The sequence below is a fragment of the Lynx canadensis genome, chromosome A1 (genome assembly GCF_007474595.2).
Source record: "Lynx canadensis isolate LIC74 chromosome A1, mLynCan4.pri.v2, whole genome shotgun sequence".
Lineage (NCBI taxonomy): Eukaryota > Metazoa > Chordata > Mammalia > Carnivora > Felidae > Lynx > Lynx canadensis.
In genome coordinates, this window is record NC_044303.2 from 210,113,637 (window position 1) to 210,132,639 (window position 19,003).

Sequence of the window (19,003 nt, forward strand, 5' to 3'; positions counted from 1 at the left end):
TATTCTTTCTCTTTAAAGTTTCAGGTTTGGTTCAGATGAAGAAGGGGTAGGCAGCTACACAGTTTTTATTACTGTAGTCTCATCATATACATTAAGGGATCATTTTTCTTATAGTCTTGGCCAGAAGTTGGAGAACCAAACCGGGGAAGGCAGATAGGTTTCAGTAGAGAAGTTAGTGCTTATTAGTTATTTTTTCTTTTCTCTACTCAATGGTAACTGGAAGGCTGCTGTTTTACCCTGTTTGTGAAGACAAATATTTTTATGTAAATATGATTGAGTGATTGTTTTTGCACTGGAAAAAAACTACAGAGGTGAATTTTTTGGAAAACAAATTTATGTTTGTTATAGTTGGGAAATGGACTTTTTTAATATTTGGAAGATTCCATAGTTTCTAATTTTTCCTGTTTTGTTCCCCTCAGTTTTATTGAGGTATAATTGACAAAATTGTAAGATATTTAAAGTATGTATTGTGATGATTTAATATGCATATACATAGTAAAAGGATTCCCCTCATCTGGTTAACACATTCAACGCCTCACATACTTTGTGTGTGTGTGTGTGTGTGTGTGTGTGTGTGTGTGTGTGTGTGGCATATAAGTTCTACTGTCTTAGCAAATTTGACATATAAGTTCTACTCTCTTAGCAAAATTCTATAATGTGGTGTTGTGAACTATAGTTACTATGATACTGCATTAGCTCCTCAGACCTTATTTACCTTACAACTGAAAGGTTGTATAGGCATACTTAGTTTTATTGCACTTTGCTTTATTGCACTTTGCAGATACCGTGTTTTTTACAAATTGAAGATTTGTGGCATTGAGCATTGAGCAAATCTGTCTGCATCATTTTCTAACAGCATTTGCTCACTTCATGTCTCTGTGTCACATTTTGGTAATTCTTGCAATATTTTAAACTCTTTCATTGTCCTCATATTTGTTATGGTGATTTGTGACCAATGATCTTTAAAAAAATTTTTTTTTAACGTTTATTTATTTTTGAGACAGAGAGAGACAGAGCATGAACAGGGGAGGGTCAGAGAGAGAGAGAGACACAGAATCTGAAACAGGCTCCAGGCTCTGAGCTGTCAGCACAGAGCCCCACACGGGGCTCGAGCTCATGGACTGCGAGATCATGACCTGAGCCGCAGTCAGACATTTAACTGACTGAGTCACCCAGGCGCCCCTGACCAATGATCTTTGATGTTACTATGGTAATTGCTTTGGAGTACCACAAACCATGCCCATTTTAGATGGTGAACTTTATCAATAAATGTGTGTGATTTGACTGCCACCAACTGGCTGTTCCCCTATCTCTCTCTCTCTCTCCTGGGACCTCCAAGTGAGACACAACAGGGTTGAAATTAGGTCAGTGAGTAACCCTTCAATGGCCTCTAACTGTTCAAGTGAAAGGAAGAATCACATGACTCTCACTTTGAGTCAAAAGCTAGAAATGATTGGGGCGCTTGAGTGACTCAATTGGTTAAGGGTCCGATTTTTTATTGCAGCTCAGGTCACGATCTCACAGTTTGTGAGATCAAGCCTTACGTCAAGCTCTGCGCTAACAGCGTGGAGTTTGCTTGGGATTCTCTGTCTCCCCCTGTCTCTGCCCCTCCCCCACTTGCATGCACACGCTCTCTCTCTCTGTTAAAATAAATAAACTTTAAAAAAAAAGCTACAAATGATTAAGCTTAGTGAGGAAGGCATGTTGAAAGCTGAGATAGGCCAAAAGCTAGACTTCTTGAGCAAGGTAGCCAAATCCAGCTTTTCCAAAGGAAAAGTTCCCAGAGGAAACTAAAAGTGCTAGTCCAGTGAACACATGAATGATAAGAACACGAAACAGCCTTATTGCTGATGCAGAGAAAGTTTTAGTAGTCTGGATGGAAGATCAGAGCAGCCATAACATTCCCTTAAGCCAAAGCCTAGTCCAGAGCAAGGCCCTGACTATCTTCAATTCTATGAAGCCTGAGGGAGGTAAGGAAGCTGCAGAAGAAAAATTTGAAGCTAAGCAGAGGTTGGTTCATGAGGTTTAGGGAAAGAAGCCATCTTCAGAACATAGAAGTGCAAGGTGAAGTAGCAAGTGCTGATGTGGAAGCTCTAGCAAGTTATCTGGAAGATCTAGCTAAAATAATTAATGAAGGTGGTTACACTAGACAACAGTGTAGTCAATTTTCAGTGTAGACAAAATGGCCTCATACTGGAAGAAGATGCCATCTAGGATTTTAATAGTTAAAGAAGAGAACTCAGTGCCTGGATTCAAAGGATAGGCTGACTCTTTTATTAGGAGCTAATGTAGCCAGTGTCTTTAAGTTGAAGCCAGTGCTAATTTACCATTCTGAAAGTCCTAAGGCCCTTAAGAATTATGCTCAGTCTACTCTGCATATGCTCCATAAATGGAGTAACAAAGTCTGGATGACAGCACATCTGTTTATAAACATGGTTTACTGAATATTTTAAGCCTACTGTTGAGACCGCTTACAAAAAAAGATTTCTTTCAAAAGATTACTGCTCACTGAAAATGCACCTGGTCATCCAAAAGCTTCGATGGAGATATACTGTGAAATTAATGTTTTCATGGGGCGCCTGGGTGGCGCAGTCGGTTAAGCGTCCGACTTCAGCCAGGTCACGATCTCGCGGTCCGTGAGTTCGAGCCCCGCATCAGGCTCTGGGCTGATGGCTCAGAGCCTGGAGCCTGTTTCCGATTCTGTGTCTCCCTCTCTCTCTGCCCCTCCCCCGTTCATGCTCTGTCTCTCTCTGTCCCAAAAATAAATAAACGTTGAAAAAAAAATTTAAAAAAAAAAGAAATTAATGTTTTCATACCTGCTCACAACTACATCCATTCTTAAGCTTGTGGATTAAGGAGTAATTTTGACTTTCAGGTCTTTTTTTTTTTTTTTTTAAGTTTATTTAAGCAATCACTACATGATCATATGGCGGTTCTAATTTTAATTTCTTTAAAAATTAAAAAAAAATTAATGTTTTTATTTATTTTTGAGACAGAGACAGAGCATGATCAGGGGAGGGACAGAGAGAGAGGGAGACATAGAATCTGAAGCAGGCTCCAGGCTCCGAGCTGTCAGCACAGAGCCCGATGTGGGGCTGAAACTCATAAACTGTTGAGATCATGACCTGAGCCAAAGTTGGATGCTTAACTGACTGAGCCACCCAGGTGCCCCTTTTAAAAAATTTTTTTTAATGTTTATTTATTTTTAAGAGAGAGAGACAGAGTGTGAGTAGGGTTGAGGTAGAAAGAGAAGGAGACCGAGACAGAATTCGAAGCAGACTCCAGGCTCTGAGCTGTCAGTCAGCCCAGAGCCCCTGCGGTGCTCAAACTCACAAACTGTGAGATCATGACCCGAGCCGAAGTTGGATGCTTAACCTACTGACCCACCCACGTGCCCCTCTAATTTTAATTTCTTGAGCAGCCACCATAAGGCTGTACTGTGTTTTCCTTTGTGGCTGTACTGGTTTACATACCCACCAACAGTGTACAAGGGTTCAGTTTTCTCTACATTCTTCCCAGCATTTGTTTCTTGTCTTTTTGATAATAGCAATTCTACCAGGTGTGAGGTGATATCTCATTGTGGTTTTGATTTGCATTTCCTTGATAATTAGTGATGTTAAGTACCTTCTCATGTACCTGTTGGCCATCTGTATGTCTTCTTTGGAAAAATGTTTACCCAGATCCTCTGCCCATTTTTTAATCAGATGGTTTTTGTTTTTTTGTTTTTTTGTTTGCTATTGAGTTGTAGGACTTTTAAAATATATTTTAGGTATTAACCTCTGATCAGATATATGATTTGCAGATATTTTCTTCCAGTCGGTAGGTTGCCTTTTCATTTTGTTGATGGTTTCCTTTGCTGTGCAGAAGCTTGCTAGTTTGATGTAGTCCCACTTGTTTATTTTTGCTTTTGTTGTCTTTGCTTTGGTATCAAATCCAAAAAAAAAAAAAAAATCATTGTCAAGACCAGTTTCAAAGAGTTTACTATCTATGTTTTCTTCTGGGAGTTTTATGGTTTCAAATCTTACATTCAAGTCTTTTCATTCTTTTCGAGTTGATTTTTGTTTATGGTGTAAGATAGGGGTCTGGTTTCATTCTTTTGCATGTGGTTATCCAGTCTTCCCAGCACTATTTTCTGAAGAGACTGTCCTTCCCTGGTTGAATATTCTTAGCTCCTTTGTCAAAATAATTGACCATATATGCATGAGTTTTTATTTCTGGATTCTCTATTCTGTTCCATTGATACATATGTCTGTTTTTATGTTAATACTATACTGTTTGATTATTAGTTTTGTAATATAGTGTGAAATCAGGAAGCATGATACCTCCAGCTTTGTTTTTCTTTCTTAAGATTTCTTTGACTGGGTTTTTTTTTTTGTGTGTGGTTCCATATAAATTTTAGGATTGTGTGGGATTTTTTGTGTGTATGTGTGTGTGTATAATATACCATTGGAGTTTTGATAGGGATTGAACTGAATCTCTAGATTGCTTTGGGTAGTATAGACATCTTAACAATATTAATTCTTGTAATCCATGAGCACAGAATATCTTTCCATTTATTTGTGTTGTCTTCAGTTTCTTTCATCAGTGTCTTCCTGTTTTTAGAGTACAGGTCTTTCACCTCCTTGGTTAAATTTATTCCTAGATATTTTATTTTTGATTAAGTTTTCTTTCTGATAATTCATTGTTTGTGTATCCAAATGCAACTGATTTTCATATTGATTTTGTATCCTGCAATTCATTTATTTTAACCTTTTTTTTTTCAGTAGGGTTTTAGGATTTTCTTTTTTTTTTTTTTTTTAAGTTTCTTTATTGAGAGAGAAAGAGAGAGAGAGAGGACATGCAGGGGAGGGGCAGAGAGATAGAGAGAGTCCCAAGCAGGCTCCACACTGATAGTGGAGGTTTGAACCCACGAACCATGAGGTCGTGACCTGAGCCGAATTTAAGAGTTGGACGCTCAACTGACTGAGCCAACCAGGTGCCCCAGGATTTTCTGTATATAACATGTTATCTAAAAATAGGAAGTTTTGCTTCCTCCTTTCTGATTTGGATGCTCTCTTTTTTTGCTTGCCTAATTGCTTGTTCTGGCTAGGACTTCCTGTACTATGTTGAATAAAAGTGGTGAGTTTGGGCATCCTTGTCTTGTTCCTGATCTTAGAGGAGAAACTTTCAGGTTTGTTTGTTTGTTTGTGGTTTTTTTGGATTTTGAATGTGATGTTAACTATAGCTTCTCATATTATACCCAGTTTGTTGAAAGGTTGTTTTTTGTTTTTGTTTTTGTTTTTGTTTTTGTTTTTTACCATGAGTGGATGCTGATTTCTATCAAATGTTTTTTCTGCAAATATTGAGATGATCATATGATTTTAATCTTTCATTTTGTGAATGAGGTGTATCAGATTGACAGATTTGCAGACATTGAACCATTTTTTCATCCCTGGAATAAATCCCACTTGATCATGGTGTATGATCCTTTTAATGTACTGTTGAATTCAGTTTGCTGATATTTTGTTGAGTATTTTTGCTTCTGTTGTTCATTAGAGATAGTGGCCTATACTTTTCTTGTAATGTCCTTGTCTGACTATGATATAAGGCTAATACTGGCCTTATAAAATGAATTTGGGAGTGTTTTTTCTCTCTTCAGTTTATTAGAAGAGTTTGAGAAAGATTGGCATTAATTCTTTAAATGTTGGGTAGAATTTGCCAACAGTGAAGCCATCTGGTTCTGTTTTTTGTTTTGTTTTTTTTTTTTTTTTTTCTGTTAGAAGGTTGTGATTACTGATTCAATGTCTGTACTCATTATTGGTCTGTTCACATTTTCTGTTTTTCATGATTTAGTCTTAGTAGATTGTGTGTTTCTAGGAATTTATTCAATTCTTACAGGTTGTCTGATTTGTTGGCCTATAATTGTTTGTAGTGCTCTCTTATGATCATTAGTATTTGTGTACTATCTGGTTGTAGTGTCTCCTCTTTCATTTTTAATTTGTTTAAGCCCTCTCTTTCTTTTCTTTCCTTTTTCTGAGTCTGGCTAAAGGCTTGCCTATTTTGTTTATTTTTCCCAAAATCCATCTCTTAGTTTCTTTCATCTTTTCTCTTGTCTTTTTAGTCTAAATTTCACTTATTTCTGCTCTGATCTTTATTTCATTTCTTCTAACTATATACTTAGTTCTTCTTTTTTCTAGTTTCTTCAGGTATAAAGTTAGGTTGCTTGAGAGCTTGAGTTGGTTGACTGACTGAGCCACCCGGGTGCCCCAATAACAACTTAACTTTTAATGCATACAAAAGCTGTGCTTTTTTACACTACTTTTCCTCCCACATTTTTATGTTTTTGATGTCAGAATTTACATCTTTTTACACAGTGTATTTATTAACAAATTATTTTAGTTATGTTTCTTACTTTTAATACTTTTGTCTTTTAATCTTCATACTAGAGTTAGAAGTGTTTTAATCACCACTATTACAACACTAGGGTATTCTGAATTTGACTATATATTTACCCTTACCAGTGGGTTTTATACTCTCATATAAAATTAGTGTTTTCTTGTTTCATCTTGAAGAACTTCCTTTAACATCTCTTGTAAGGCTGGTCTATGGTTATGAACTCCTTCAGTTTTTGCTTGTCTGAGAAACTCTTTTAGTTTGCTTTTAGTTTGCTGGGTAGAGTATTCTTGGTTAGCAGTTTGTTTTTTTCCCAGCACTTTGTCTATATCATGCTACTTCCTGTAGTCTGCAAAGTTTCTGCTGAAAAATATACTGATAGTTTCAGGGGGTTCCTTGTATGTAAGAAATTGTTTTTCTTTTGCTTTTTTAGATTCTTTATTTGTCTTTAACTTTAGACAATTCAACTAGGTTTCTTTGCATTTATGTTATTTAGAACTCCCTGAGTTTCCTAAATCTGGATGTCTGTTTCTTTCTTCAGATTTGAGAAGTTTTCAGTTATTATTTCTCTGAATAAGCTTCTGCTCCTTTCTCTTTCCTCTCCCTTTGGGACTTCTATAATGCATATCTTGATCTGTTTGTTGGTATCCCATAAATACCTTAAGTTTTCTTCATTCTTTTAAATTTTTTTTCTTTTTGCTCCTCTGATTGGATGAATTCCACTGCCCTGCCTTCTTTTCTGACCCTTTCTTCCATTTGATCCAATATGCTTTTGAACCTTTCCATTGAATTTTTTAGTTCTATTATCATATTTTTTAGCTTTGTAATTTCTGCTTGTTCCCTTTTTGTATTTTCTATCTCTTTGTTGAAATTCTCACTTTGTTTATGTATCATTTACATAATGATGCATTTTTTTCCAAAATTTTATTTACGTTCTAGTCAACATATAAGGTAATAATATTCTCAGGAGCAGAGTTTAGTGATTCATCACCTACATACAACACCGAGCACTCAACACAAGTGCCGTCTCCAATACTCACCACCCATTCAGCCTGTTCCCCTGACCACTCCCCCCTTAAACCCTGTCTTTCCTCCATCACAGTTTCCCATGGTTTGCCTCCCTCTCTCTCTGTCTTTTTTTCCCCTTCCCACATGTTCATCTGTCCTGTCTCTAATTCCACATATGAGTGAAATCACACAGGTATGTCCTTCTCTTCCTGACCCATTCTGCCCAGCACAGTACACTCTAGCTCCATCCATATCATGGCAAATGGCAAGATTTCATTCCTTTTGATGACTAATAGTCTATTGCATATAGGTACCACATCATCTTTATCCATTCATCAGTCGGTGGACATTTGAGCTCTTTCCATACTTTGGCTATTGTTGATAATGCTGCTGTAAACATCAGGGTACATGTACCTCTTCGAATCTGTATTTTTGTACCCTTTGTGTAAATACCTAGTAGTGCAATTGCTGGATCGTAGGATATTTCTATTTTTAACTTTTTGAGGAACCTCCATACTGAGTTCTGGGGTGACTGCACCAGTTTGCATTCCCACCAAGAGTGCAAGAGCGTTCCCCTTTCTCTACATCCTTGCCAACACCTGTTGTTTCTTGTGTTGTTAATTGTAGCCATTCTGATAGGTATGAGGTGGTATCTCATTGTGGTTTTGATTTGTATTTCCCTGATGATGAGTGATGTTGAGCATCTTTCCATGCATCTGTTAGCCATCTGGATGTCTTCTTGGAAAAATGTCTGTGTCTTTTGCCCATTTCTTAACTGGATTATTTGTTTCTTGGGGGTTGAGTTTGATAAGTTCTTTATAGATTTTGTATACTAACCTTTTATCAGGTATGTCATTTGCAAATATCTTCTCCCATTTTGTAGGCTGCCTTTTAGTTTTCACTTTGTTTATCCCCTGACCTCTGTGACCATTCTTTTGAATCTCTATCAGGATATATCATTATTTCCATTTCATTAACATCTGTTTCTAGAGATTTATCTTGTTCATTTGTTTGGAACATAGTCCTGTTCATTCATTTTACTTGACTTTCTGTGTTGGTTTCTGTACATGAGATAAAGCAGTCACATCTCCCAGTCTGGATAGAGTGGTCTTGTGTAGGAGATGAACCTCATCAACCAGCTTGGTCTGAGCTTTTGATTGGCTCTGAAACCTTTGTGATTGTCTAAGCCTCCTTCTTTGTTCTTAGTGGCTCCCAGTAGTTGGGGGTATGCCAAGACTTATCAGTATCCCAAAGGGGTGGGTTAGTTTAGCATCTAGATACAGCCTGATTGGAATTTGGACTCTTAGGCAGCATATGGCAAAGTCTGTATGTAATCCCTTTCTGGGGAGAAACTGGGAGAAGGATGTTTTCCCTGCTCCCTGTGAACTGGACCCAGGTGTATAGCTACAGGGGGGTGCTCCTGCAGTCTAAGAACTGCTTCTTTGTTTGCTACACTCCTGTGGGCCTCATAAATGCAAGTTCCATTGGTTATCAGAGACAGGTGATCTCAGGACCTGTCCTTCAGTCACCAGCTACAAAAGCTGGGGCACCCAGATGTGTGTACAGGCTGCTTCTTGGAATATACTGGTAACTTGGAATGGGCTAGATAGAGAAGGCAGGGGAGGTGTCCATCAGCTTTCTTGTTTCTGAGGGATTGTAGCTAGCCCCCAGATGTATGCAGCTGGATACCTTCCAGGAGAAGACTATGAAATGGGTGTTTTTGCCTGCTCCTCTGTGCTGAGCCCTTTGGGGATAGCTGCAATGAGTTTTCATGCACCTGTTAATAACTGCTGCTTTGTTTGCTGTGGTCTTGTGGGACTCATGGATGTAAGCCTCATTGGCTTTCAGATCTAGGTGTTTTGGAGGCCCATCCCTCAAGTGGGAGTCTTAAAAGTTAGGGTGCTAAGTGTGGGTCCAAACCCTCACTCTTCAGAGAAAAGTTGGGAGTTCCCTCCTGCTTATAGGGTGGTGTGCCAAGGGTGGGGTTTTTGGTTAGAATGTGTCTCAGCCTTTTCTGTGTGTCTCTGTGTAGATATTTTCTCACTTGCTTGATATGTAGGAATCAGTCAGCTAGTTTCTAGATTTCTTACAGTGGTAATTGCTTTGTGTGTAGTTGTACGTTTAGTGTTTCTGTGGGAGGAGGAGAATTCAAGGGCCTCGAATGTCACCATCTTGATTGACTTACCTCCACATTTTCTAATTCTATATTCTATTTTAAAGTGCCTTCATTCTGGGGCACCTGGCGGGCTCAGTGGTAGAGCATGTGACACTTGATCTCAGGGTTGTGAGTTGAAGCCCCATGTTGGGCATAGAGATTATTTATAAATAAATAAATTAAAATTTAAAAAATAATGAAGTGCCTTTATTCTAAAATAGTTTAGGGTATTATGGAGGGTACTTGTGATGAACACCGGGTGTTATATGTAAGTGAAGAATCACTAAATTCTACTCCTGAAACTAATATTACCCTATATGTTAACTAACTAGAATTTAAATAAAAACTTGAAATAAAAACAAAAACAGAAATAAAACAGTGTATTGTAGGTTGGAGGGTGTGTGTGTGTTTTGTTTTTGTGAGATTTTTTTCATTTTTTGAGATCAGTGTCTATTATCCTAAGGTAGCTTATTTAAGATACTGTGATATTTGTTGTCACTGAAATTTGTGTTTCTAGGTGATGCATACTCAAATTTCTAAATAAGAGACTTAAAAGAGATACATCCTGTGTATTTTTACCCTTTGTGTCATTTTGGAATAATTACTAAGTGCCTTTGTTATAGCAAAGAGAATTAAGTGAAAGCAACTTTACATTTTTTTTATTTAAATTTTTTTTTAAGTTTATTTATTTCTTTTGAGAGAGAGAGAAAGAGCAAGCAAGGGAGGGGCACAGAGAGAAGGGGACAGAGGACCTGAAGGAGGCTCTGTCCTGACAGCAAAAAGCCCAATGCAGGGCTTGAACTCACAAACCATGAGATCATGACCTGTACTCAAGTTGGACGCTTGACTGACTGAGCCATCCAGGCACCACAGCAACTTTACATTTTTAATGTTATTGTTTTGTGACTTGAAAACATTGGTAACATACCTTACAAATTTGTAAGGCTGAATTCTTTTGAATACTATTTAGATAGTCAGGTTTGTTTTTTCCAGGTAGAATAAAGACTTGATCAGTGCCTCAACATAAAATATTGAGTTGTAGAAATGCAGTAAATACTTGATAAATGAATGAGACATTTAATCAGGAGAAGGGCTGTAGAAAATATTAATAATCTAAAAATATAATGAAAAGTATGGGATTCAATAGTGAATACTAAGTACTGTAAATTATGGTTTGTTTTTAGGTGCTAGAGAATCATTACTCTCGGTCTCAGAGTGGACCCGACATTGTGAGTGATTGCAAAACAGATGCTGGCTGTTCTGTTGCAGTATCCACTCAAAGTGGGACTGATGAAAGAAATGATCAAAACAAATCTCATCAAAGTATGTTGAAGTAAGTTTTTGATTATACATTCCTTTTCAGTTGATGATACCTATTCGATGGTGTTTGGCTTAAAGTCAGGAATTGAACCCTTGAAAGGTAAAGGAATGAGCATTTCTTTGAGTCATAGAGGAGGAAGTGAGTATTTTCTGAAGTGCTTTTAACAATTCATTGCAAAATGTATTTCTTCCCTGTTGATCTAGCTTACATCTTCTGAGAAAGGAGCTAATTCTCCTGAGAGATTCTCTTATTATATTAATTGATTTCCTGTGTCAGAGGATGCTGAGTTAATCACTTCATCCATTTGTACATATGAAGCAGTGTATCTCTGAATAACAAGGTTGAGCCTTTAATAGCAGGAAGATTCCTTTGTGAGAATGGCAAGTGTAGATAAATTGAAATTATTTCAATTATTTGAGTAAATAAAAATGGGGATGTTTAGTCATTCATTGAACAAACTTTTATTGAGCTTCTACTATGTACCAGACATGGTTAAAAAACAAAAGACTATAAATATTAAACCTAATGTTCCTTTTCAGTAAACTGAATCAATTCAAAGGAAGCTTTTTGTTTCTAAGAATGAATTATAATTTAGCTGCCTTATTTTTGTCAGTGGAATACCAACTGAAGCATTCAATCCTGAAACAAAGGAAACCAAAGATAAGATTATTTCTGTTACTGATGATACTGAAAAAGAATTTATAGATATTGATGAGGATCTTTTAGAGGTAGAAACATGTAACCAAGAGGAAATGGAAATACAGCTATCAGACCATGAAGGTAAGTTCATTAATCTTTTTATTTGGCTTTATTAATTTGAAGTTGGTGAATGATTATGTGGGATAACTTATTTAGTCTTCTATCTAAATTAGTATGTTTATAATAGCTTAAAACCAAAAGTTAAAAGAGAGTATAATATTTATAAAATGTTGAACATATTAACTCAAAACCCGAATTTATAATTCTTGGGCCTTTTGCCTTGCTTATGTAGTTATCATGGGCCTCTTCATTTTGTGAACCAATTCTATGAGCCTTTCCTTGGCAGTCTTTGTTAAAACAGAAACTCTCAGAGCTTTAGCATGGCGTTAAGTATGCTTATCTGAGGTGTTTCAAGGCTCATCTGGGATTCACTTGAAGAGAGGTTGTCTCCATGTGTTTTTAAAGAACATTTTATAAGGGGGTTAGAAAATATACCACATGGTTTCACTCTTATGTGGATCCTGAGAAACTTAACAGGAACCCATGGGGGAGGGGAAGAAAAAAAAAAGAGGTTAGAGTGGGAGAGAGCCAAAGCATAAGAGACTCTTAAAAACTGAGAACAAACTGAGGGTTGATGGGGGGTGGGAGGGAGGGGAGGGTGGGTGATGGGTATTGAGGAGGGCACCTTTTGGGATGAGCACTGGGGGTTGTATGGAAACCAATTTGTCAATAAATTTCATATATATAAAAAAAAAAATAGATGGACCAGCAAAAAGACTGAAGTATGATTGAAATTATACTGGTTTCCCTTAGAAGTCAAACTATGAAGTGCTTTACAGTCCATAAACTAAGCAGGCAGAGAGACTCGAAAAAAAAAAAAAAAAAAAGAAAATATTTCTGCCATTATACATGTTTCCTGTAATATTTCTGAACCTTCTAAAAAGTAAACTGGTTTTTTTCAAATGGTCCCTTTTCTCTTCCTCCTTATTTCCCTATAGAAGTTACCAAAGAGCCTATTGGAAATCTTAAAAGTTCCCATATTGCCATTTACATGCAGACTTTACCGCAGCATTTAGAAGAAGTAAGTCAATAAATAGTGGATAATGTTATTTAAATTATACTTATGTGTTTTTGTTTAATGCATCCAACCAAGGCTACTGTCTTTTTAAAAGTACATTGTGGGTTGTAGAGAATCACCAGGCATGCAGCATTTTTCTTTCACTGAAATCCTGTCATTCATAAGATGTCTAATAATTTCAGGCAATGAAAATTTTATTTCATAAACTGCTTAGCAAATTAATTAAGAATAATGGAAGTGTTGTATATTCAAAATGTACAATTCAGCTGTAATATGCAGTCTTTGCACTTATATCACTTTTATGTATTCTTTGTTTTCTCAAAACTCAGTGCACTGCATTTCCAGGTGGAACACAGACATTTCTAATTATTGAAAAATTTCCTTTAAAAATGCTTAGTTTTCCAAATGTACTTATTAATCATGTAGCGATGGGTGTATGTAATTTACAGTGTATTTGTAAGTGTAGTGTAAATAATTTGCACTGGCATTATTTGTCTTTGTACTTTACTGTGCTCAGTGGCTCAGGGTGATGGGCCAAAGGCAGTTCACATGGTTAAAAATCTGATCAGAGCAGCATTGGCAGTTCATTTTAATGTGTGATTTCTCGCTTGCTTTTAGACTGTTGTTACTCCGGGCCAAGTGGCTAATGTGAAACTCCAGACACCTAAGAGAGTAATACCTATTTATTTGACCTCTTTTTTTTTTTGGGTACTATTAATTTTAACAGCATTCCACAGGAGAGGTTCAGTGTCCAAGGGAAGAACCATTGGAGACACGTATGGAGAAAAAATCAACTGCACAGAAAGGGTAAGGGGGAAGAAAGTAAGGAAGTGATTATTACTGTCTTGTTTACCTCAGTAAAAGAGGCTCATTGCTCTTAAGGATTCATCTGGGATTCATTTGATGAAGAGGTTATTTTTCTCCTAATTTGCAATATATATTTTATGGTGATATTGTGTTCCTAGTGAAATTTAACTTCAATTTATAGCAATGGTAAATTCTGATCTTTAGTAGATGTTACAGACTTCTAAATCTTGGTAGAATGAAATAAATGATATCTAAAGTGGCTTTTGTTCTCCCATCATGATTAGCTTTATTAAAGTAAAATATAGCTGTAAATAGACCAGAGTTTGTTCAGCTGCTAATTAGGGAAACACCTTGTCATACTGGTTCCATTTTTGTTGGATCAAATGAAGAACCATTATGAATCAATATGTGTGTATAATTGTTTACTGTTGTGGTATGATTACCTCACACTATCGGGCTATTCTGCTGGCTAGCATATAATTGCTTCAAGGAGAGCTAAAAGCAATTTTTACCTGTTGCAGGTGGAACATTTCTTAATTTTTAGAATTTTTGAAGTTTTAGAATTTTAGAACTACCTTGGGTAAGAGAGGCAACATGATTAGATTTTCTTTCTCTTCTCAATATTCAAATTTTGTTCATTTCTGTGGACAGTTAGCCAAAAAGATATATTAAATGTGATGTGCCTTTACAAGTAATATAGATATTTCTACTAATAAAAAACTAGTCTTTACAGTTTCCAAATGTGTTAGGGGCTTAGGAGTGTTCCTGAGCAAAATGTCTGCCTCTGCCAGAGGTAGAATTTGAGGTCCCAGCTAACCTCATTTTGCCTCATTTCAGACTCTTCTATTTCTCCTGGGCAGTCAACAGTGTTCAAATTATATGTTCAGCTATCCTGACATATTCTTTGCTTTTTATTTGAATCTGTTACTAATTGCTATGGAGACAAATGTAAACAGACTGTAATTATGAGCTAAGCATTATAGAGAGTTAGAGAATATTTAGACTCTTAGATGGCTGAGCATTAGATCACCTGTACCTTAGAAAATGTGAAGAATATCTTCCTAATCAATTACTAATCTTTAATTATAGTATGATCGAAACCTTTTCAAATCCTGAACACACCGCTACTTATTCATTTTGTGTAGATACAAGTTCAGAAATTTCTAGGTAAGAATTTCTGTATACTTATACCCTTTTGATATAATCATGTTTTACAAATAGATAAGAGAATGAAACAATGCCTACTGTGCTATTTTGAAATAATTACTAAATGTTTTGACTAAAAACAGTAAAATGAAAGCAACACAAAGCATTGAAAGAGGAATGTAGGTACACATTTCTGACACCTTTAAGTTTATTATTGAAAGATTTTCCTCTAGGGGTGCCTGGGTGGCTCAGTTGGTTAAGCGTGATTTCGGCTCAGGTCATGATCTCGTGGTTTGTGAGTTCGAGCCCCGCGTCGGGCTCTGTGCTGACAGCTCAGAGACTGGAGCCTGATTCAGATTCTGTGTCTCCCTCTCTCTCTCCCTCTGCCCCTCCCCTGCTCACGCTCTGTCTCTCTCTGCCTTTCAATAATAAATAAACGTTTAAAAACATTAAAAAAAAAATTTTCCTCTAACAGTTGTGTTTCAAAGATATACAAGAACTATTCTAGAACAATCTTTTCTGGAAAAAAAGGTACAATTAACCCTTGGACAATATGGGTTTGAGTCACTCAAGTCACATTACACGCAAAATTTTTTTGATGAATATAGTACAGTACTATAAATTTATTTTTCTTATGATTTTTTTAATATGAAATTTATTGTCAAATTGGTTTCCATACAACACCCAGTGCTCATCCCAACAGGTGCCCTCCTCAATGCCCATCACCCACCCTCCCACCCCCCATCAATCCTCAGTTTATTTTCAGTTTTTAAGAGTCTCTTATGGTTTGGCTCTCTCCCACTCTCCCTCTCTAACTTATTTTTTTTCCTTCCCCTCCCCCATGGTCTTCTATTAAGTTTCTCAGGATCCACATAAGAGTGAAAACATGCAGTATCTGTCTTTCTCCATATGACTTATTTCACTTAGCATAACACTCTCCAGTTCCATCCACGTTGCTACAAAAGGCCATATTTCATTCGTTCTCATTGCCAAGTAGTATTCCATTGTGTATATAAACCACAATTTCTTTATCCATTCATCAGTTGATGGACATTTAGGCTCTTTCCATAATTTGGCTATTGTTGAGAGTGCTGTTATAAACATTGGGGTACGAGTGCCCCTATGCATCAACACTCCTGTGTCCCTTGGGTAAATTCCTAGCAGTGCAATTGCTGGGTCGTAGGGTAGGTCTATTTTTAATTTTTTGAGGAACCTCCATACTGTTTTCCAGAGCAGCTGCACCAGTTTGCATTCCCACCAGCAGTGCAAGAGAGTTCCTGTTTCTCCACATCCAGCATCTATAGTTTCCTGGTTTGTTCATTTTAGCCACTCTGACTGGTGTGAGGTGGTATCTCAGTGTGGTTTTGATTTGTATTTCCCTGATGAGGAGTGACATTGAGCATCTTCTCATGTGCCTGTTGGCCATCTGGATGTCTTCTTTAGAGAAGTGTCTATTCATGTTTTCTGCCCATTTCTTCACTGGATTGTTTGTTTTTCGGGTATGGTGTTTGGTGAGTTCTTTATAGATTTTGGATACTAGCCCTTTATCCGATATGTCATTTGCAAATATCTTTTCCCATTCCATTGGTTGCCTTTTGGTTTTGTTGATTGTTTCCTTTGAAGTGCAGAAGCTTTTTATCTTCATGAGGTCTCAATGATTCATTTTTGCTTTTAATTCCCTTGCCTCTGGAGATGTGTTGGGTAAGAAGTTGCTGCGGCCAAGGTCAAAGAGGTTTTTGCCTGCTTTCTCCTCAAGGATTTTGATGGCTTCTGTCTTACATTTAGGTCTTTCATACATTTTGAGTTTATTTTTATGAATGGTGTAAGAAAGTGGCCCAGTTTCATTCTTCTGCATGTTGCTGTCCAGTTCTCCCAGCACCATTTGTCAAAGAGACGGTCTTTTTTCCATTGGATATTCTTTCCTGCTTTGTCAAAGATTAGTTGGCCATACTTGTGGTTCCAATTCTGGAGTCTCTATTCTGTTCCCTTGGTCTATGTGTCTGTTTTTGTGCCAATACCATGCTGTCTTGATGATTACAGCTTTATAGTAGAGGCTAAAGTCTGGGATTGTGATGCCTCCTGCTTTGGCTATTTGGGGTCTTTTGTGGTTCCATACAAATTTTAGGATTGCTTGTTCTAGCTTTGAGAAGAATGCTGGTGCAATTTTGATTGAGATTGCATTGAGTGTGTAGATAGCTTTGGGTAGTATTGACATTTTAACGATATTCTTCCAATCCATGAACACAGAATGTTTTTCCATTACTTTGTATCTTCTTCAATTTCCTTCATAAGCTTTGTATAGTTTTCAGCATACAGATCTTTTACATCTTGGGCAGACCCATAATCAGTGAAGAAATTGAATCAGTTATCAAAAATCTCCCAACAAATAAGAGTCCAGGACCAGATGGCTTCCCTGGGGAATTCTACCAGACATTGAAAGCAGAGATAATACGTATCCTTCTCAAGCTGTTCCAAAAAATAGAAAGGGAAGGAAAACTTCCAGACTCATTCTATGAAGTCAGCATTACTTTGATTCCTAAATCAGACAGAGACCCAGCAAAAAAAGAGAACTACAGGCCAATATCCCTGATGAAGATGGATGCAAAAATTCTCAATACAATACTAGCAAATCTAATTCGACAGCATATAAAAAGAATTATTCACCATGGTCAAGTGGGATTCATTCCTGGGCTGTAGGGCTGGTTCCACATTCACAAATCAGTCAATGTGATACATCACATTAATAAAAGAAAAGATAAGAACCATATGATCCTGTCAATCGATGCAGAAAAAGCATTTGACAAAATTCAGCATCCTTTCTTAATAAAAACCCTCGAGAAAGTCGGGATAGAAGGAACATACTTAAACATCATAAAAGCCATTTATGAAAAGCCCACAGCTAATACCATCCTCAGTGGGGAAAAACTGAGAGCTTTCTCCCTGAGATCAGGAACACGACAGGGATGCCCACTCTCACCGCTGTTGTTTAACGTAGTGTTGGAGGTTCTAGCATCAGCAATCAGACAACAAAAGGAAATCAAAGGCATCAAAATTGGCAAAGATGAAGTTAAGCTTTCACTTTTTGCAGATGAGATGATACTATACATGGAAAACCCGATAGACTCCACCAAAAGTCTGCTAGAACTGATACATGAATTGAGCAAAGTCGCAGGATACAAAGTTAATGTACAGAAATCAGTTGCATTCTTAAACACTAATAATGAAGCAACAGAAAGACAAATAAAGAAACTGATCCAATTCACAATTGCACCAAGAATTATGATTTTCTTAATAACATTGCCTTTTCTCTAGCTTACTTTATTGTAAGAATATAGTATGCAATACATATAACATACAAAGTATGTGTTAATTGACCATTTATGTAATTGGCAGGGTTTCTGGTCAACAGTAGTAGGCTATTAGTAATGTTTCTAAGGAGTCAAGTTATATGTGGATTTTCAACTGCACAGGGGTTGTTGCTCCTACCCCCTTGTTGAAAGGTTAACTGTAGTGGATACATTACTTAAAGTTGCCTATGTTCATCCTCTAACAGATTTCTAATAGTGTATGAAATGCTTTTAATTCTCTCATAGAACAGATTCATCCAGTTCTGTCTTTTAAATTTCTTTTACAGAGACTGCAGTATGTTTTTAGTGCTTAGAAATCTTGCTGAATGGGGTAACATAGCATAGCCTTACTTTAGAAAACTTCGCTGTTACTAGAATTTATCTCTTTGCTACTTTTTGGAAACAAAGGCCAGTAAAGTTGTCTTAAAAAAAGCAAGTCAGTCGTAATGCCTGTTTTTCATGAATTTTCCAAGTAAAGTTTTGTTATTGAGCTTATTAGTATTACGTTTGATAAAAGACAAATGTTATTGCTGACAGGGAATGAATGTGCACCCAAATAATCTAAATGCAACTTAATATGTTCTTTTCTTTTTAGAGACATGGTCAATTTATTTGGATATAATAGGCCTGCTCCCTTAGTTTATGAAATCAGTTTCCTTAGAAAACATTTGAGTACCTGCTGTATTTAAGGAATCATCCCCACATATTTTATTTAAAAAAACCAAAAATTTATTTTGATCTTTAACTTTTATTCCTAAGTAAGCATTTTTTTGTTAGCATTTAATTATAAACTTTGGGATTTGTTTGGAAATGAAATGTTTATAATACTGTCGTTTCACATTTAATGATGATAAAGAGGAGTTTGCTCTACTCATCTTAGAATTAAGCAATTTTTGTAACCCATATTTTCTCTAGTTTTAATTCCATTCTGGATCATTAAATTTAGTGACAAAAAATATTTCTGGTATAGCTAATCAGAATAATTGCACAGGTCTCAAATTCAGATGCATGCAGGGACCAGGAAACTAATAAATGTGTGAACTTTCCTGGATTGTAACACCATAGGGAGG

The 19,003-nt window shown here is 36.6% G+C and overlaps 1 protein-coding gene across 5 annotated transcripts in view; it reads left to right on the plus strand.

The window, feature by feature from the left end:
* CPLANE1 (ciliogenesis and planar polarity effector 1) overlaps positions 1-19,003 on the plus strand; it is a 140,761-nt gene that overhangs the window by 58,491 nt on the left and 63,267 nt on the right. For all 5 annotated transcript variants that reach the window (XM_030331050.1, XM_030331058.1, XM_030331076.1 and 2 more), the window contains exons 27-30: positions 10,720-10,868; positions 11,470-11,636; positions 12,554-12,636; positions 13,361-13,440. In XM_030331050.1, the coding sequence (XP_030186910.1) occupies positions 10,720-10,868; positions 11,470-11,636; positions 12,554-12,636; positions 13,361-13,440 (479 nt within the window). The remainder of the gene's footprint in view (positions 1-10,719; positions 10,869-11,469; positions 11,637-12,553; positions 12,637-13,360; positions 13,441-19,003) is intronic.